Below are 21,467 nucleotides of genomic sequence, written 5' to 3'. Positions count from 1 at the left end.
GTGAGGGGGAACAGGTAAACATGGGTGGAGAGGAGCGGGGAAAAGAACGTCCTGGGTCCTCGCAGCAGGAAGGAGGGTTTGTGGGAACCCCCGAAAATGAATAGGGGGACAGGAAATACAAAGACTGACCTTGTGGGTTGACCTAACCGGGTGGTCCTCTGCAAGGTAGGTCTTTTGTAAGCAGTCTTTGAACCTAGTTCCCTCTGAGGCATGTCAATCACAATGGCCTGGTATCCCAACACAAGAGACTACTACTACAAGCATGTACCATGCTTTGCAGAGCAAAAATTAACTATCCTCCCAATTCAGGAGCAGAATGGGAGATCCAACATCTACCACAGAGTAGACAGGTGTGCTACAGGAGAACAGTGGCGCGACAGAGTAGCTGGAACAGCATATGATATGATATGATAGTTTATTTATATAGCACCTATACACAAATTGTTTCAAAGCGCTTCAAGGCAAGGGAGGGAACAAGGGAAAATACAATGACATTCTTACAGGCCATGAACAGTAAGGATGTGAAATTAACTATCGTACTCGGCTTGACGACATTTCAGATAGTGCAAGAGCTAAGACATAGATAAGGAAGGGAGGCGGGAGAGTGGGAAGGAAATGAAAAAAGACAGGTGACTACTGTACTAGGCCATATGAAATTTCTGGTAGAGCCGGAGAAAACAAAAGGTGAGGGAGAGGGGGTGCAGAAAGGGAGGGCAGGAACAAAACAAGCGACTATGGTACTAGGCCTGATGACATTTCAGATAGTGCTGGAAGTGGGGGAGGGGCAAGTAAGGGGAGGAGGGAGGAGACAGACGAGGTTGCTATCATACTAGGTCCAGGGACAATCTGATAGAGTCAGTGCATAGAAGAAAGTAAGGGGAGGAGATAGGAAAAGGGAGAAAGGGAGATGAGAAGAGAACAGAGAGTAAGCAGTCAAAAAGAGTGGAGAAGCAAGAGGGGAGAGAAATACAATTGCAGAAGTCAGTAGTAACACATAATGTTGCAAGCCGGGATACAAGATGAAGACGGGAACAGCATGATTCAGGTCCACCATGACTACAAGATGCAAATCCTCCAGTCCATGCCCAAACTCGTAATTGGGCATAGTGGTAAAGTTGGCAGTAGTGGAGTTACCACCAACTTTAGCACTTAGCGCCAAACTCGTAATGAAGCTGATTATGTCCACATTAGCTGCCCCTCTGACCACAGGGGGCCTGTCACCCAATGTCGTGTGGGGAAACCTGTGACTTTAGAAGAAAATATTTTATTTTTTGGCACAAGATGGAGGAGCTCTGACTCCACTGTGCATGTGGAGCACAGAGCCAGAGGCCTGCAGGAGAGGAGTCCCCTGGGGGTCGGGCAACAGATTCTGGAAAAAGGTAAGAAGAGGACATGTTTTTGTTTGTGCAAGCATGAGAGGGTCCTGCAGGTTTATGATGTTATGTTATGGAAGTTTTAATTAAGCGCATCATCCACCCGTGGGCAACATGGTGCTACATTGTCAGTGTGCAAGTAGGAATCAAGAGTAAGTCTACAACGTTAAACCTTGCAAAGAAAGGTTTATAGATGTGATCTGAAAGTTAGCAGATAGACTTTTTTATGTAAAAGGTGGTGGTAGGGAGTTCCAGATCTTTGCTGCTTGAACTATAAAAGGACGGCCACATTTCCTGTCCTTCTTGTAAGGTGGAATAATTAGCTGCTTTGTCTTATTCGTTGTAGGTGGTTGGTTAGAATTACAGAGTTTACGTTTACTGGATAATGGAGTGGAGTTGGCCCAATGCAGGCTTTTGAATATAATGCACATGCTCTTGTATTTGTATTTGTATTTTATTTATTTGTATAGCGCACCAGGCCCGAGGGCAACCGGGCGCATATCTTAGAGCAAGAGGTACATGTATGGCAAGGATTACAGTTATAATCAATCAATTACAAACACAAGAGCAGTAAAGTACATAGCAGTGCAGATTGGCCAGGAGGTAGTTTTCAAAATAAAAAGAGGTATAGACAATCAGATGGCCTATGAGAGCAATTGGTCAGATGAAGCGGATAGCCAAAGCTTGGCTTGGTGTTTGAATAGGGTAGGAGATGGCAAAGATTTAATGGTGAGTGGCAGTGTGTTCCAGAGTTTGGCAGCTAGGACTGGGAAGCTTGCACCTCCGGCTGTCTATAGCTTGTATCTGGGGATCGTGAGGCAGTGTGCTTGGGTAGATCTGAGTGACAGCGAAGGTATATACTGAGAGAACCGGGATGCTAAGTAAATGGGGGCCTGGTTGTTTACACATTTGTGTGTGAGACCCAAGGATTTCAGTGATATCCTTTGGGCAAGTGAGAGCCAGTGTAGACTCTTCCTAGTTTCAGAGATGTGTGCAGATCTGGGAATGTTGAGGGCCGCTCTAATAGCATTATTTTCAGTGATCTGGAGTTTGTTGAGGTTACGTTGGTTGGTGCCTTGATAGAGTGCATTGCAATAATCGAGTTTGGACATAACCAGTGTCCTAGTAAGAATAATGCAGTTCTGCGTGGAGAGGAATGGACGGCAGGCTGTGATAAGCTTACATGTGAAAGCAGAGGCAGCGACAACTGCATTGGTTTGTCTACTAAGGGAGAGTACGGAATCGAGGTACATTCCCAGAGTTTTAGTATCTTTGGATACTTTGATGGAGTTGCTATCTATATTGAAAGTGTTGAATGAGGGGTCAAGCGTATTGAGTCTTTGTTGGGTACCCAGATTGAGGAGCTCTGTTTTATCGTCATTGAGACAGAGCTCGTGTTGGGCCATCCAGGCTTGGACAACTTGGTATATGTCATTCAAAGCTTTAGAATCAGCAATGTAATCACCAGTGATAGGAATGAGTATCTGGGTGTCATCAGCATAGTTGGTGAAGGTGACACCTAGATAGTCAAGGACATCGAACAAGGGTTTGGTAAATACATTGTAAAGTGTAGGGGATGCACAAGACCCTTGTGGCACTCCACAGGGGACCGGAGATGGATCTGCGGATGAGGTAGGTGAGAAGACTCTCATCTGTCTATTTTCCAGGAAGGAGCTAATCCATTTAGTGACTTTTTCAGAAAAGTGGGCAGCTGATTTCAAATGATGGCAGAGGATTTGGTGATTGACCAATTCGAAAGCTGCTGAAAGATCGAGGAGTAGAAGGAGGGCCAATTTGCCATTGTCTTTTAAATCCTCAATTTGAGTTTTGAGATCTAATAGGGCTGTTTCTGTGCCGTGCTTAGGTCTAAAGCCAGATTGTCTTGTGCCAAGTAAATTGTTAGTTTCCAGGTACTTCTGGATCTGTAGGTAGGCTGCTCTGTCTAATATTTTTAGAAAGAACGGGACCGTGGTGATAGGTCTGTAGTTGGATGGTATTGAGGGGTCCAGAGTAGGTTTTTTCAGCAAGGGGATGACCCAAGAATCCTTCAAATTGTTAGGGACAATTCCAGGGTGAAATGAGGAGTTGATGAAGGGGGCAAGGTCGTGTGCCGGTTCCTTGATAATGGTTGCATGGCAGGAGTCACCTTGGCAGTTGGAAGGTTTTAGATTGCAAATTATTTTTTCAACCTCTCGGATGGTGAGAGGTACAAAGCTAAATGGGGTGTGGGTGAAGGAGGTGGTGGCTGTCTTGGGTGCAGGGAGTTTAGTTTGGGAAGAGGTGAGAAGGCAGTTTTGTTTGGCATTGATTTTGGCTTGTAAGGTGGTTATTTTAGTGAGGAGAGCATGTTGGATATTATTGCACCATGTTCTGTCTTTGCTACAAGTGTCTAGGATGGGCGAAGGGATTCTAATTCTTTAAGAATTTTGAATAACTCCTTGAATAACTCTTGAAGGCAATATGCTTCTTCATTGGAAGCCAGTGCAGAGTTCTCTGGCCGGGGTGACATGACCATGCTTCCTCAACTTCAATAAAGTCTGGCAGCTGCATTCTGAATCCTTTGAAGGATTTGTAGTAGAAGTTACGGTAGACCCAGATATAGACTATTATTAAAGTCTACTTGAGAAACTACTAACAAATTAATAACCGTTACTTGCTGTGGGGAAGAGAGAAACAAATGTATAGGCTTTAGTTTGTTGATGAGAAAGAAACATGATTTGGTCAATGCTTTGATTTGGCTTTTAGGTTGAGAGCGTCATCTAAGATTGGTTCTATGTCATTTCATCGATGGTTGTAATTTTGATGGGTTTTTTACAAGTATTTATTACCGAACAAACTAATTGAAATTGTTTATTTTTTATTTTTCGGGGGGTGGTTCCCCATTAAATCCCCTACCCCCTATTGTTGAACTATTCCCGATCCCCCCACCCCTTATACACACTTTCCCAAACCCCCTATATATTTCGATGAGTTTTTTTCGGTAAAAAATATTAATTAAAAAAAACATAAAGGAGGCCACCAGGGGGCGCACAGGCAATGGCTGCCTGAGTGCACAGCTCCTGCCGAAGCCCGGGAATCCGAGGGGATTGAGCCCTCCCCCTGAATCCCCCACTAGTTCGACCCGAGAGATCGACTCGGCGCCCCCCCGGACCACCATCGAGCGAAAGAGCGGAGCTTGAGCTCCCCGGGGAGCCGGAGTTTGTAACCCGAGGCGCCTGGGCGGGTGACGCAGCAGGGCCAGAATGACCTCGGTGCCGCGAGTGAGGCGGTCCCTCCCCGGGCGCACACGGCATCCCCGCCCGACTAGCCCTCACTCCCCCTATGACTACCTCCCCCCCTCGGAGTGCGGGAAGCGACCCGGTCGGGTCCGGGCCCCCGGGACTTTCGGGGACGCGGCCGCGGAGTGTGGGAAGGCTCCCTCCGCCCCTCCCCCCACGGCCCGAACCAGAGCTTACCGCGCCGGGATCACCCGCGCGGCTAGGAGGCGGCATCCGGGGGCCTGGAGCGGCGCCCCTGGGGACTCGGAGTCCTTCCTCCCCCCGGGAGCGAGAGGACGGAGCGGGGCGGTCCCCCCCCGGGAGACATTATCGCGGGCCGCAGGAGCCCAGTGCAGTAGAGTTCGTGGAGCCCCGGGGGGCCTGGGACTCGCCCCCCCACGGGTGAGCGGCTCAGGCGGGTAGGAGCCCTGGGAACAAGAGTGGACTACGGGCCGGGGGCTCCAGACCCCCCCATTTTTTTGGGACACAGAGACAGCACGGCCTGAAGCGGGGGTGACCCGGGTGCGAGGCCCCCGCCAGCTGCTGGTGGGGCGAGTGCCCGCCCAGAGGTGCCCCCCCCCAAGACCTGCGGCGTGAACCACGGCGTCCTTTCCCCCCCTGGCTCTGCGGGAAGGGCCCCTTTGGCCTGGAAGGTCGGGCCCCCTCGAATCACCACCTCCCCTCCTCAAGGAGACCAGAGGAGGCCCCAGATTGCCACAAGGCGCTTGGAAAGGGTGAGAGGCCCCCGTCTGGGAACAGGTGGGGCGTGTGCCCGCCCCCCCCGGACTGTGACACCCTTTTCGGGACATCTGAGGAGCGCACAACCCAAGCAAGGAAGGACTGGCCAGCAGGGGACCCCCCGCCCCCCGCCGGGGCCGCGGGGATCCGGACGACAGGACAGAGGAAAGAACCAGATGAGCTGGAGGGAAGCCTTACAGAGATACCGCTTCCAGGAGGTGGTAAGGGGTGACAAAGGCTTAAACCGCGAAAGGACCATGGCCCAATCCGGGGATGCTACCCCCTCCTCGGCGGCAATGGAAAGGGGCTTCGCCTCGATCTTACAGGAAATCAGGGACATGCGCTCCGACATTGCCCAGAAATTTGAAAAAATGGACCAAAGGGTGGATAAGATCGAGGACAGACTGATACAGGTCGAATCCAACCAAACCTCTACAGCAGTCCAAGACGTACAATACAGCATGAGGCTGGAGGCCCTGGAGAAGAGGGACGAGGAAAGGGCCCGGCAGATGGATGATTTCGAAAACAGGGAGAGGAGGAACAACCTCAGAATCTTTGGGGTGCCCGAAATGGAAGGGGAAACGGAGAGGGACGTCACCCGAGCAGTACGAGATATCATCACCCTCTTGTTTGCGGAGGAAATGACAACTGAGCTAACATTTGATAGGGTGCACAGGGCGGGGGGCAGGGCCGGGGCCCCCCGGTCGATTCTGGTCCGGTTCCACTATTACTCGGAGAAGACGAAGGTGTTGGAGGAGGCCAGAAAGGCTAGGGAAATCACCTATAACAACGCCCAGGTCTCCATATACCAAGACCTCTCCGCCTACACGCTGGCTAGGTGTAGGATGTGCCGCCCTCTTACACAGGTGCTTAAGGAAAAGGGAGTGCGCTACAGATGGGGCTACCCTTTCTCCCTGACTTTTGAATACATGGGCCAAAGATCGACCATGATCACGGAAGAGGACATAAGGGGAGCCATACAAGAGTATACAGTGGACACGAATCCCCGGAGGGGCCCGTCGGGGCCGGAGCATGGGAGACCCGGTGGCCCTGGACCGGCCGGCGAGAGGAGAAAGCGCACCGGCGCGAGGAAATTCAGGAAAATGAACACCCCCTCCCCATCAAAGGACGGAGAACGTAACGACTCAGAGGACTGAGCACGGAGGCACCCTGGTGTGCCCTGGTCGGAGGGACGCAGACTCATAGGACTCACTACTATCAACGTCCCTACGACCTGCAAGTAGGTGGGGTCCGCAGAGGGGTCACAGGCGCGGGGGATCTTAGGGGGCTCAAGGAGATGAGCTTCTTATGCAGATTGCCTGGCCGAGGTGGGCAGGCTGGTGGTTCGGCCAAAAGCCAGCGATGGCAGAACTACTTGGCTGGACGCCGGGCCGGGGGGTGGGGGGAACACGGGAGTTAGTTACAGTTCGGGGAGGGGGGCAGTTGGGGTTTTGTTTTAGGCCCACCCAGGGGGAGGGGGCGGGGGGAGAAGGGGAACACAGAGCTGAAATAACGGAGCATGCGGGGAAGAGCCCGGGGAAGACGTTGACCGAGAGAGAGGAACATAGAGACTATGGCTGACAGGCAGCCCGCCCTGGGTGTGGGCTCACTTAATGTTCGTGGCTTAAATACCCCCACTAAGAGGTCCCTGGTCTGTAGGGAATTTAGAAGGGCACACCTGGATTTTCTCTTCGTGCAAGAGACTTACTGGCCACGGGGGAAGGAGCCCAAATGCGGGGAGGGGGAATTGGCGAGGTTTATAGTGCATCCCACAAGTGCAAAAAGAGAGGGGTTGCCATCCTAGTAGCGAAGCATGTGGGCTTCGAGAATGAAGCCACGCTGAAGGACCCAGGGGGCCGCTACCTGCTGGTGCGGGGGTCCCTGCAGGGGGCCCCACTGACCCTAGCCGCCATTTATGGCCCAAACGAAGGCCAAGCCCAATTCTGGGAGGAGGTGGGGGACAAACTTAAGTACTTCATCCATGGCACGGTGGTTGTGGGGGGGACTTCAACATGGTCCTGGACCCCGCCCTGGACAGGAAACGAGTAGGTCCGCAGTCCTCTAGGGCAGCGGATGAGATCTTGGCGCGCACTTTCCAAAAAGTCAACCTAGAACTGGGTCTGCTGGACACGATCCCCATCCCCAGAACAGACTCCCCCTCTTTTACATATTACTCAGCCATCCACACGTCGTTCTCCAGGATAGACTACATCCTGGTGGACGAGACCCTACACCCATTTACCTCAGGCCACAGGGTCGACCCCGTCCCCTGGTCTGACCACGATTTGGTCCGAGTCACTATAGCAAGGGGAGGTCTATGCGAACGCAGAGGGAGATGGAAGTGCAACGACTCCCTGTTAAAAGACGAAGCCCTAGCCCAAGAGGTCCTCGAGGCCATCACGGAATTCTTTGAACTCAATGACAACGGGGAGGTGGGTTTACATACCCTCTGGGACGCCTTTAAGGCGACCTTACGGGAAATCTTGATCAAAATGGTAGCCCAGAAAAAAAGGGAAAGGGAGGCCCAGGAAAGGTATCTCAGGGAGAAAATCGCCCCACTCCAACCTGGGGGTCTTCCCACGGTTCCCCTAGACCGCGATCAGGTGACCGCACTGGACGACTGTAGACTCCAATTGAAGGATCTCCTCCTCCACAAGACAGAGAGGAGTCTTCAACTGGTCAAACAGAAGTACTACGAAAAAGGGGACAGGGCGGATAGGATTCTGGCTTGGAAACTGAGGGAGGTGCAGAGAAGCCGATTAGTGAAAGCGGTAAAGAACGAGGCGGGAAAGGTAGGCTATGATACACCCCACATTGGCGAGGCCTTCCGCCGATATTATGAGAAACTATATTCGTCTGAAAATAATGGGGAGGAGGTGGAGATGGAGGGGTTCCTGAATTCAATCCAGATCCCGGTCCTGACCAGGGAGATGGCGGAGGGGTTGGAGGGCCCTGTGACCGATGACGAGGTGGAGCGCGCGATTAGAGGGATGAAGGCGGGCACTTCCCCGGGCGAGGACGGTTACTCGGTTTACTTCTACAAAAGGTTCCGCTCGACCCTTTCCCCCCACCTGGTAAAAGTGTTCAATGAGGTGCTGATGGGGGGGTCCCTCCCGGACTCCATGGTGGAGGCAATTATTGTGGTGCTCCCCAAGGACGGCAGGGACCCCAGGGAATGCTCCTCCTACCGACCCATCTCCCTATTGAATGTTGATGTAAAGATTCTGGGGGGGCGGTTGGAGGGGGTCTTGCCGAAACTGGTCCACGACGACCAGGTGGGGTTCATTAGGGGGAGACAGGGCTCAGACAACATCCGGAAAACTATAGATCTGTTGCACTATGCCCAGGGGTCGGATTTGGACGCGAGCGTCCTGTCCCTAGATTCGGAAAAGGCGTTCGACAGGGTGGAGTGGAGATTCATGGAACTTACCCTCCAGAAAATGGGCTTTGGACCACATATCAGGGATTGGGTGGCGGCTCTATACAGGGCCCCTAAGGCCAGAGTCCAAGTGAATGGCTGGTTGTCGGAGCCCTTCCCCCTCTCGCGGGGGACAAGGCAGGGATGCCCACTCTCCCCTTTAATCTATGTCCTCTCCATGGAACCCCTGGCCATAGCAGTCAGAGCTCACTCAGAGATTAAGGGGATTAAGAGGGGGAGGTGGAATTTAAGCTCTCCCTGTTCGCAGATGATATCCTGGCCTATTTGGTAGACCCGAGAACCTTGCTCCCCCCGCTCCTCTCCCTGATGACTGCCTTTGGGCGCTTCTCTGGTCTCAAGATCAATGCATCCAAAACAGTCCTGCTCCCCATGAGAACCCGGGACCCGGGCTTGGACCCTCTTGCCAGCCTGGAGGGAATAACAGTGGGGAAGGCCTCCATTCGATACCTGGGAGTCCTCCTCACCCGGGACTTATCCAATCTAGCCCCTGCCAACTACGACCCTGTTGTGTCAGGAGTTACCGCAGATTTAAGGAGGTGGAGGTCAATGATCCTGTCCTGGTACGGCCGCATGACGGCTGTGAAGATGAACATTCTCCCGTGACTATTATATCTTTTCACCGCCCTCCCAACTGTGGTCCCCGACCGGACCTTCAGGGTCCTCCAGAATGCGGTGCGGGAGTTCATATGGCAGGGCAAGACCCCGAGGACCGCAAATAGGGTCTTGACCTTACCGAGGGAGGAGGGAGGGTTCGGGTTGCCAGACTTTCAACTTTATTTCCGGGCCGCCCAGCTGCGTGTCCTCCTAGAACACATGAAAGAGGGGATGGGCACTTACTGGGCATACTTGGAGGACATGGACGCTCACCCACTAAAGATTCGAGGCCTCCTGTGGGCCCCTAGCAACTTCATCCCGAACAGACTCAAATCTCACCCAACCTTGGGAGTCCTCTGGACAATCTGGAGGGAAAGCCCCCAGACGGCACACCTAACATCGTGGCCGTCACCGATGTCATCGCTCTGGGGTCACCCCCTCAAACTGGGAAGCAGGGGGTTCCGCAACGCCCAGTCGTGGTCCGACTTGGGAATGGAGTGGGCGGGGCAAATGTTTAGGGAGGGGGAATTCCGACCATATGAGGAACTGAGAGACGCCCTCGGTCAGGGGTCCCTCTCCATATTTGAATACATCCGCCTGAATGGAATCCTATGTGACCAGGCCTGGGGCCAGAACCTGAAAAGACAGCTGACCCCCTTCGAGAAACTCCTGGACTCGGCAACCTCCAGGAAGGGTGCGGTATCAGGGATGTATAGACTACTGAACATGGTTAACTTGGGGGAGAGAAGGGGGTTCCGCACTTTCTGGAATGACTTAGCGGGGGATGTGATCTCAGAGGACGCCTGGTCGAGGATATTTAAAATAGCCTTCCATGGGAACTTATTCACGGCGGACATGGAACACAACTTCAAGCTCCTACAGGGGTGGCATAGAGACCCTGTTAAGTTGGCTAAAATGTACACGGGAGTGTCCCCCGCATGCCCAAGGGGATGTGACCAGGTCGGTACGAGAGGGCACATGTGGTGGCACTGCCCGAAAGCTCAGGCATACTGGGAGAAGGTGAGGGGCTGGATCGCCGAAGTTTCTGAAGAGCTTCTCCCCCAGAACCCCCTGACAATGCTGCTGGGCCTCCCTCCGGAGGACATGGACATACTCCGATACCCTAGAATGTGGGAAACAATGTTGAGGGCGGGAAGGGTTGCACTGGCCCAGAAATGGAAGAGCCCGGAGACCCCTTCGAAGGAGGACTGGTTAAAAAAGGTAAAAACATGTTCCTGATGGATGAACAATGACTTGGGCTATTTTCAAGCAAACTGGTACGGGGTACAGCAGACATGGGGTTGGGATGTGCATTGAGCCTCAGGGGGGGGAACAAGGAATGGACAGGGCCCACGGCCCAGGGGACGATGGTAGTTAATCAGCCATTCATGTAGTCAACGCTCTCGCTCTTTCTCGAGCTCCAGACCTTCGGAGCTTTCATAGCGGCTCCCCAGCAAAATGTTTCTACAGGGACTAAGTTTTTTGGGGGGGTGGGTGTGTTTGGGGAGGGTGAGGGGGGATCTTTGGGCCAGTCACTTGCACAATTCGTGAAAATGTCTTGCGCCTTTCTGTTATATTATGAAATTGCCAATAAAACAAAGTTTTAAAAAAAAAAATACATACAAATTACAACTGTCGATGAAAGAACGCTATACCCTAAGATGATACCCAGGTTTCTAACTTTTTGTTTGGGCTCGGGACATTTACCGAAACATTCCGGCCAGAAAGAGACTGAGGGCTTTGGTTCTGCTTAATGAACATTATTCCCGTTTTATCATGGTTGATTGTCAGAAAATATGTGTTCATTCAATCCTAGATTGCCACCAAGCATTCATTAGCTTGTAGAAGCTGAAAGTTCTCTGCTTGGTCCAGAGCTATCAAAATGTGGGTATCATCAGCATAATTTAAAAAGAAGAATATTGTGAATAAAAATTACCCATACAGATGTGTTGATATTGTTCTATTAGAAAGGAGTGTATCCATTTAAGGACTCTGCCTCTAAATTCATATTCACAAAGTCTAACAATTGATTTTCTATCTAAAATTCCTGAATTTCCTGAGAAAGATTGTATTTGGGAGATGGTGACTCTCTCCAGCTGTTTTGTAAGAAAGGGAAGTTGGGAAATAGGATAAAGGTTTCCTGGGTCACTTGGGTCTAATGAAGATTTCTTGAGAAGTGGCTTGATAATTGACCTTTTCCATCATGAGGGGGCATCTCCTGTAGATAGATAGGAATTGAATAGGTTAAGGATGTCGTGTTGGAAGAGTCGATAGATACCATGGGCTGGTTTTCGGCAGAGTCGTGTCTAACGGAGATCCTGCACATGGCGCCAATAATAAAAGTTTAAATAGTGAGTTCTCCTTGAGGGGTAGAAAGGATTCAAACATTGTTAAAATTATATGTTCTGTGTTAGGCAGTTTTAAGTTAGGTGTGCCTATCTTTGAAGGAATATAGTCCAATTAATTCCAGTTTTTCTCAATTAGTGGCATGAAGTGAGAGGCAAGATGATCCAGTAAGAACTGAGATAAGATCATCTCAGAGGTTTCAAGGATCGCATAACTCATTTACTACTGGGAACAAGTTGAGTGCAGATTTAGTGGCAGAGTCAATTTCATGGCCATACAAGATTTGTATTGCCTCGAAAATGTCCTTCTTGTAACTGCGTTGATGTTGTTTTAATTCCCTAAGGGCCCTTGGGTCATATGAATGACATCAGGGTATTTCCAAGCTCCTAACTTCACACTGCATAAGATTTAAATTAGGCTGGACCATTTCCTTCTAAGTCTCTGTTTTGTCTGTATTTTAGTTGTAATCAGAGGAGCGATCTTTTATGTTTGGGTGAATTTTTGCTTGAGTTTATGCTAGGATGTGTATTATCTATATTTTAATGTGTGCAAATGAGTGGGTGTATGATGTATGGGCTGAGTGCATGTGTGAATGGGAAAGTGTATTGTTTAAGGACACGCATGTGAATGAGCAAGTGGAGTTGCTTATTTTTCCAGGTGGGAAGAGGGCGGGGATGCGCTGCTACAGAATTTGTTTTGGGCCTCAATGATAGAGCAAGCATTATAAGTGTTATTACGTGGCTAGACTGATATTTTTGGTGCAGCCAGTCTAGCCATTTCTTACTGTGGCATGGCATTTTTTTCTGGGCCTGTATGATAAAGTAAGCACACTAAATGTTATTATGTGACTAGTGTGGCATGTTATTCTACTATATCTATGATAAAGTAAGCATACGTGTTATTAAGTGACTAGACTGGCATTTCGTGGGAAAGCCAATCTAGCTATTTCTTAAAGTGTTGTGTCATTTTTTATTGGACATCAAGAGTAAAGCAGATATTATAAGTGCTGTTAAGTATCTAGACTGGCTTGCGTTGTGCAGCCAGTTTGGACATGTTTGCTTATTGTGGCATGGCAAAACCACCAGGAGTATATTCTTACATGAGGATACTGCCATATAATGGTAAAGCCAGTGTGGACCTGTTTTCTTATAGTATAATTACTGGCATTGTGAGCAAAGCAAACCAGAGTATTTTGTTATAAGGGAACACTGGCATATGTTGGTGCAGCCGGCATGGAAATATATGGGCACAATCAGTGTGAACATATGTTTATACTGGCATATAGTGTGGACAAAAGCATCATGAAAATGTGCTGTGAAATTCTATTGTGCACTGTTGGTGACTTGACCTATGGGATGTGGGATGTTTGGATTGGTGTTATCCTGCAAAACCAATTGAAAACTGTCTGGCTTTTTACCCAATTCTTCACAGAAATTGGGATGCATAATGCACCATTTTAACCCATTATTAACATTTTTTATTGAAATGACATCCCAGTAACATCCCAAGTTATCATCTCAACCAGAGAGAGTCCCCTTCAGCTCAGGAGAGCCCCCACTACTTAGGGCCAAGACCGAGGTATGCCATGGACTGTTTTAGCACATTTTTGCAATGGGTGTGTGGAGGCAGGGGTGCCGGGGACACACGGAATCCGGGATCCCAGGCACATCTCCCCCTCCCCCCCCAGGAAACCAAATCTCTAACAATGTTATTTCGTTTTCAAAGCCACTGCCCTAAAGTCTGGGCAGCGACCCTCCCTGAAAATTCATAACATGGCTACCCTGAGGGAGAGTCATTATGTGTTACACTACTGCTGGTTACTAGACTGTGTAAAACATAGATCGACAGAGCACACATTGTTCTCAAAACCACGAAAATGTATGCAGTGCGCTGTATACATCCAAGTAACAATACACATAGCTCTCAACTCACACGCTTTTGGCGGGTATCACCAGCCTTATAAAGGGCTGACTCACCCGCCAAGCCTCCTGCATGCCCATTCATTCCGAAGGGCATCTCACCCGCCTTTGCAACACAAATGGTTGAGAGCTATGCATTACATATGCATCGTTTGCAGTAACATATTCAGACAGCAATACTCCTTAAGGGGGCGGTAATAAGAGCTTTGAAAGGGTCTAACGAAACCACCTTAAAATGCACAATATAGATTACGTCCACATAGCAGATTCACATCCTTACCTGACAGGGTGGCAAACTGCTTGTGCAGCTGCTCTATAATATCCACTGCTACCAGAGGCCTGATCTCCTGCTGCATGATTTCATCTGCGAAAAGAAAGAAAACAGGGCCCAGTGAATACCAGGGATGCGTCAGGGGTGAAGGAGTAAAGCTCGCGGTCCAAGAAAGCCCTAGTGAGTGCCACGAGAGTGGCTCGTGCAACGTGTTACCACGTGACTCTTCACGTGGGATGCCCGGAGAGACTGTACTGTGTGTCGCGCGTGCAAAAATGTTACGTTACACAATTAAACAAGGACTGTACATTATTCACGGCATGTCACACGATTGCGCGGGGCAGTGCATCGTTGTTTCAGTCACTATGCACTAATACCTAATTTTCTATGCAAGTTGCCGCGCCCACGTGGTTATGTTTTCAAATTCCGTTGAACAGTAAGAAACCCAAATCAATCCCAACGACGTTCTTCATGTTATGAACACCTCTTTGTCTCCCCTTGTCTTTTTATTTATTTTCAGAAAAGGAAAAATAGGATGTGAGGCACAGTGTTGATGTCCCTGTGTGAATAGCAGAGAACCATTGTGGCTGACATCCTATTTTCCCGGGGTTATTATGAAAGCAGAGCGGGTGCCTTTGAAGCACTGAATGAAAGGAAGTCTCGCGCAGCGGGTGGCAGAAACACAAAAGGGTCCGGTTGAAAGGTGACCAACTCGGTCTGGCCTTTACCCACCTCAGCTCTGTTCTTCTGTTGAAACATGTAGGGGGGCTTTCAATACAGGCCATCCCAAGGAATTATGCCTGGAGCACAGGGACAGACGCATTTGAGGTCCCCTCACAAACAAACAAAGAAATGAATGGCTCCAGAATTTCTGATTGCGCCCCCTCGTCACAGTCACAACCCATGGCTTGATATGTTACTCAGCAGTGATCAAAATCTACATGGGTAGTCCCTTCCAGTCCCATTACATGCTTCAGACTTGGTGGAATCAGAATTTAAAAAAAACAAGCATTGTTAATGGCAATAGTTTGAGCTTTTGTGTAGGCGCGGGAAATGCACTTGCCAGGCCCTGCCATAGTGATATCAACCGACTATTGATGGCAGCAGGTGCAAAATGGTGTGAGCACCTATGCATCTAAGAGCAGTGCCTGGCAAATGCCTAATACTTGCGCACAAGCCAAAACGGTTGGCTTTACCAATGCTTGTTTTTAAAAGGACTTCGGTGAAGGACATGCATAGTTCTTATAAATAGAGTGGCTGAAGGCAGACCTGGTTAAGAAATTTTTATTACACCAGAAGAGGATTAACAGCACCAATTAAGGAATTAACTCGCAGAAGACTGCGTTGAAAACTCCCTGGCAAGCACTTTTAGTGCCAAGTTTGATGGGGAGACTTGATTAAAGCGAGTTCAAAGAGTTCCCATGAGGCGGTGTTTTGGGCGGAGAGGGCCAGGAACTGGGTCAGAAAGACCATAGGCACTATCATGTGACCATAGGCACTATCATGGGCGGTCAAAGAGTGGGCAAAATTAACAAACAGCACGTACAATTTTTGTGTTCCTCTTCATATGCCATTTCTCCCTAGCTGTACTGTAATGCAATTGTAATTGGTTATTTATAACATGCTTAATACCCAGAGGTTTCTAAGCGTGGACCCGGGGATCGAACCTGCGTTGTCCCACGCATCGTCTTGCTTCGAAGGCGAGCGCGTTGCCCCTGAGCTATCCTCCCGAGACAGTTTCAGCTTTTAAGTAGGGGTGTACTGAAATTCTGCTTCGAGTAATTATTCGGCTGAATTCTGGCTGAAATATTAATTAATTAATACTCGAAGCCGAATAGTTTACCCTTTGTCTGCATGCATGTAATCCTGCAAGGAGCAGATGGGCGACTGTACAGGTCTTGGCTCTGCCGCTCCGCAATAGTGTGAGCCTCCCCAGACACCTCTCACTGGAAGCAGTCTGCTCCAGCCCCAGGAAAGATGAGCTGCTGGCAGTGAGCTCACTGCCAGTCCCGCAGCCCCTCCCCCAGAATCAAGCAACAGCAGGCAGTCAGGTGGGCCAGAGCATTCCAGGAGCATTGTCTGCACGGCATCAGCAACCCAGGGCTCCTGCAGCAGCTGCACACCACAGGAGGAGGATGAAGGGGTGTCAGAGGCGGGGGCTACAGCCGGGCTACCGTCACACCAGGGCACCGGAGGCACCAGAGGCAGGGACACCTGGTGCTTTCCCAAACTGCATGACAATGTGTGCATGCTGGGGGCTCACCTTCCTGGGGTGTGAAGGGCATGGAGGGCTTTAAAGAAAGGCTAATGAAGGTCAACGACCCGAGGGCCAGTGGCAGCAGTTAACCTATTTAGCGTAAAGCCGCGGGCATCAGAACACTATTATCAAAACCAAAACAAGCAGTGGGTGGCTGCTTACAATGTGATGCCTATGCTGGGCGAATCAGTAAGGGAAAGGTTTTCAAATGCTTGTTTTTATGATTTCTTGGTTGTTTATATGATGGCACTTAATAAATATACCTAAGGGGGCAGTTTTTGGTAAAACGTTTTGCAAATTCCACTTTTTAAAGGATGTGTTCAGTACCACTCTTCCAAACTACTAGTCTCATACTGAACCAACTAATGAAAGTGCCCCTCTCTCGCTAAAATACTGGCCCATTTTGACATGCTGCTACAGGTCTGAAAAGGCACCTGGCAGCACTGACCTAGTCAAAATAGAAATGCTCATGCTTTGTATGAGCGTTTCCCTATTTTTGTTTTCTTTTTATACATCAAGCTGCCATGTCAGTGCCAACAAGTTGGCAGCCTCCGGCAAAGCTCAATGCTGCTACAGGCCTGAAAAGACACCTGGCAGCACTGACCTAGTCAAAATAAAAATGCTCATGCTTTGCTTGAGGGTTTCCCCATTTTTGTTTTCTTTTTATACATGAAGCTGCCATGTCAGTGGCAGCAAGTTGGCAGCCTCAGGGAAAGCTCAATGCTTCTACAGGTCTGAAAAGACACCTGGCGACACTGTCTGAGTCAAAATAGAAATGCTCATGCTTTGCATGAGCGTTTCCCCATTTTTGTTTTATTTCTTTTGATCTTTTAACAAGCTTTTAATAAACTTAATGAGATCTATATGCACATTTCATAAACATGAATACTCATGCAATAGAATGTCTCCTGATTTTATTTAATGAAATGTTGTTTATTATGTTCTAAAACATATTTGTTTAAAAACACAACTATTCGGCTCACTATTCGGTTCCGGCCGAATAGCTGGACTAACTATTTGGTATTCGGCCGAATAGTAATTTCACTATTCAGTACACCCCTACTTTTAAGTGGCACTAAAGCGTCACTTCGTAGCCCAAACTAATAAGCGGCATTTCAAAGGCAACATTAGTGGTCCACGACTAGGGTACTTGTGTTCTGCCTAGGTACAGGACACATTTTCACAATAGCAGCAATGAGGAAGGTGCAGCATGGCAGCAGGCCATAGATCAGTAGCTCTATGGAAAAGGTACACATTACCCAGAATAGACAGAGGTCTCAGATTAGCACTCCCATAGAATGTGGCCATATCATAGTTAGTGGATAGGACATTAGAGGCTACTGGAAAGGTTCACATGTTCAGACAAAGCCTGAGATTAGAAAAGAGTCTTGGTTTTTAAATAGCATTGCTATTACTCGGCAGAATAACACATGACTTTGTAGTGTGCTATATGTCAATGGTCACTATTATTAAAGATGAAGAATCGCTGTAGCCAGTTAAACTATGAGTGAGACTTTCTTGAAGAGCATACCCTGAGAACTAAATCACACCTAGGGGCTGACAATTAGAGGCTGGCAATTTTTACAGGTTAGACACCAAGAGGTTTAAATGAGTTGCCCCACATCAGACACATTAGCTAAAAGGCGAAGCTAGGATTTGAGCCCAAACTGCAATTCCTGCAGTTGACCTCGTTGTTGCTCAGTTCTTTTCATAGAGCAAGGTGCATGTATTTGTGCATGTTTCACTTTTGTGAACTAAAGCAATACCATGGGCCTCGTTACAAGTATGGTGGTGCGGTTAAAAATGGTAGTCAAGTGGTGGCAACTCCATTACTGCCACTTTACCACATCACCGTACTACAAGTTTGGCAGTACGCAGTAGCTTGAAGTAAGATTTACCTCCAGCAAAATCTTCCTCCTTACTGCCAAAAAGAGGCAGATTTACCACACAGTAATTCCGCAGGCGGCAAATCCGCCATAAATCCCCATGGATTCTTATGGACACCAAAATGGAGAATTACTACTACTTGTTTGTTTGTTTGTTTATTGACTTGTAATGTATGCCTAACCCAAAGGTATCTGGGCGCCAATTGCACATGAGAACACGTATATTTTAGACTTATGTTACATTATAACAAGTGGCAAGTTTACAGAGTTAGGCTGTAGAAGATAAACAGTGTATATACAAGTCATATTACAATACAATACAATGGGTAGTGTGACAGCGAGGAAACACAATATTTTCACAAATGATACAAAGGATTACATTGCAGTAGGCTATGCAGAGGTATAGAAACAGGGAGAGAGGCAGGTGTAGAAGCGGATAAGGGTGTGGGAGTCATAAATCAGAAATAGGTGAGGTGTAAGGTCATGGATGGTGGTGAAGGTCACCGGTGGGGGATAAGTCAGGTGCCTTTAGAAACAAGCCAGTTTATGATGTTGTGTCTGAAGTGTAAGAAAGGTTGGTCCTCTCTGAGTGACGGAGGGTGGTCGTTCCAGAGTTGTGCCTCCAAGACAGGGCAACTGCTACCTCCTGCCTTTTTTAGTTTTAATCTTGGCACAATTAATCTGGAGTAGTTGGCTATTCTGGACAGGCGAGTGGAAGATTTCTTGACTATTTTTTCTGAAAGGTATTGTGGGGCTGCACCATTCAGGCATTTGTGGGTAAGAGAAAGCGTTTTATGGGTGATTTTGTCATTTGTGGAGAGCCATTTGTTCTGTCTCCTTCCATGTGAAATGTGCTCTCTCTGCGGGATCCCGAATGCCGATCTGAGTGTGTTGTTTTGTAGAATCTGGACTTTCTTGACAATGCCCTTGTTGGCTCCTAAGTAAAGTGCATTTCAGTAATCCGGCTTCGACAAAACGAGGGCCCTTGCCAGAATAAAGCAACTTTCTTTAGAAAGAAAGGGTTTACAAGCTCTAATCAACTTACAGGTGTAAGATGTAGAAGATGAAATGGCGCTTACTTGTTTATTTAGTGTGAAAGTAGAGTCAAGGTAAAAGCCTAGGGTTTTAACTTGAAATCCCGTGGTAACTCCACGGAACCAAGTGGCGGTAACAGTAATTGAGTTTGGCGGTAATTCAGCAGATTTAAGAACTGACTTGGTAAGTACACACATCACATAAAAAACCAACATGACAACATTTAAAATCCCATGTTTACAGAAACATGCTATGCCAAAGGAGAATGATTCTAGCCTAATTGTCTCCATCGTAAGGCAAGCATACAAGAATATTAACTGATTTGAGCTTCAAAGATTTCATCTGGGTTTTTCTAATGTATTTTAAAGATTCAAATACACCCAGCACAGAGACTTGCGGCATCTTGTTTATGTGCACAGGTACCTTATAAAGTGTATTAAAAAAGCAAACCACTTGCTCTGCCAAATAAGCAGACCTGAAAAGATGCTCATCAAAGGCCTTTGACATTGGGTCTAGGACCCCTTTCATTCCGATGGCCTTCATAAAGAGAAAGGCCAGTAACTGGGCTAAACAATGCCACTAGTGTGTGACAAGACAACCCTTTTCACGGAAAACACCACCTAACATTACAGTGAGAAAAGATCATTTGTCTGAGATCACTGTATCTTCCGGTGGCAAAGCCGGGATATAAGCATCAACACTTTGGGCCAACGATAGCAAATTAGACTACCTGATCATCTCTCCTCTCCCGACTAACACTTTATGCTGTTCATTGAGAATGACTGCCAGTTTTAACAACTCTCACTGAGGGAAAGCCAGCTCTAGACCAACACCATACTGATAACTAGGTGTTACTATCACAAAGGTATATATACACTATATACACGCAAGTTTGTCAATCTCAGACAGAGGAAAGGATGAGTCAGCTTGGCTGGAATATGGTACTGTTATCTGGCACATGACCAAAGAAATCTCTATATTGAGTGTTTAATAAACCAAGCTATCTTCTGAACAATGGTGGCGGTCAAATGTATCAATATGCATTTCACCTTTTGGTATTGCACGTGATCAATATATTCCCAAAAGAAGGGAGAGAATGCTGCAGGAGTTGTGCCGTAGTGAACAAACACACCGTCTGTACTACAGTGAAGACAAAAAGCATTACAGGATTCATTTATTAGAGCAGAACATGATTGTCAGCAACAGCCGGGCAGCAAGTTTAGACTCTCATCAGCACACCATAAAACATCTTGCAGCGTGCTATTTATGTTTTGTAAAACACGGCACTGACTTTTTTGAATGAAGGTGGAGGCCTGTTCAAGTGCCCCTTTTGACTTCCCATAAAGACGTCTCTGTGTAACATAGGAGCAGGGTCGGACTGGGCCATAAAATGGTCTTGGGCACTGATGAAAAAATGGCCCACAGTTGCAAATGGCTATCTGCTTTTGTGACACTGTTTGAATAGTACCCAAGGGGGAGTTTTAAATAAAAAGTGATGGAAATTGTGCATGTCAAAGAATATTTATTTATTCAATTATTTGCATTTATAAAGCTCCGAAACAGCCTGCAGGCATTGTGGTGCTGTTTCATGGAATCAGCTTAGTTACAGGTGGGTTTACATACTTTGATCCATAATGGGCCTCATTCCGAGATTGGAGGTAGTCATAGCGCTATTAGCGCAATGACTTCCTCCAATAACGGTACCAAGTCCGCCCTGATTCAATGGGACTTACCGGCCTAGTCCGACCTTTGCAGGACCGGTAAATCCCTATTGAAAAAGGAAATCCCCATTCCCATTCGGGAATGGGGAGGGAGCTAATAACGGTACTGTAATTTGCGAACAAGCAGACAAGGCAGACAAGCCCTTTAATTTACATTACTTCTATGGACTTACAGTTTGGTCAGATAGGTACAGCAAAAGAATACAATTTGCCCAAAGTCACACAATTTAGTTAAGTGGGACATGGAGGAGCTGGAATTTCAGACCAGTCTGCAATTTACAGACCACTTTACTTCTCAGCTCTGGTTGGTAAAAACATATAATTAACCAACCTGCCAAATGGTATATGATATGATATGGCATTTAAAACGCCCATGAGATAATCCCCTATATTTCAGTACTGTGCATATGAAACCCCTCTTTGATTTGAGTCATCCTTTACAGGCCGACCACAGGCCATAAGTGTCTCAAGTTGTGTCAAACAGGAGATCAGGGGTGCATGTGAGCATGTGGACATCTCTCCCCGGCCAGATTATTAATGTGGACTCCAGACTGTGGGGTGGCCTTGGTGAGAAAAGCGCCCCCCTCTATTGGTTCTTTCACAACATGGCCCAGACTACATTCTGGGGTGA

The 21,467-nt window shown here is 48.0% G+C and overlaps 1 protein-coding gene across 9 annotated transcripts in view; it reads right to left on the bottom strand.

The window, feature by feature from the left end:
• MCF2L2 (MCF.2 cell line derived transforming sequence-like 2) overlaps positions 1–21,467 on the bottom strand; it is a 3,251,461-nt gene that overhangs the window by 2,910,288 nt on the left and 319,706 nt on the right. For all 9 annotated transcript variants that reach the window (XM_069618639.1, XM_069618638.1, XM_069618642.1 and 6 more), the window contains exon 2: positions 13,947–14,030. In XM_069618639.1, the coding sequence (XP_069474740.1) occupies positions 13,947–14,030 (84 nt within the window). The remainder of the gene's footprint in view (positions 1–13,946; positions 14,031–21,467) is intronic.

The sequence above is a fragment of the Ambystoma mexicanum genome, chromosome 10, assembly GCF_040938575.1.
Source record: "Ambystoma mexicanum isolate Mex_15411 chromosome 10, UKY_AmexF1_1, whole genome shotgun sequence".
Taxonomy (NCBI): Eukaryota; Metazoa; Chordata; class Amphibia; order Caudata; family Ambystomatidae; genus Ambystoma; species Ambystoma mexicanum.
The sequence above is the reverse complement of the archived record's forward strand: the minus strand, read 5'-3'. Positions and strand labels throughout refer to the sequence as shown.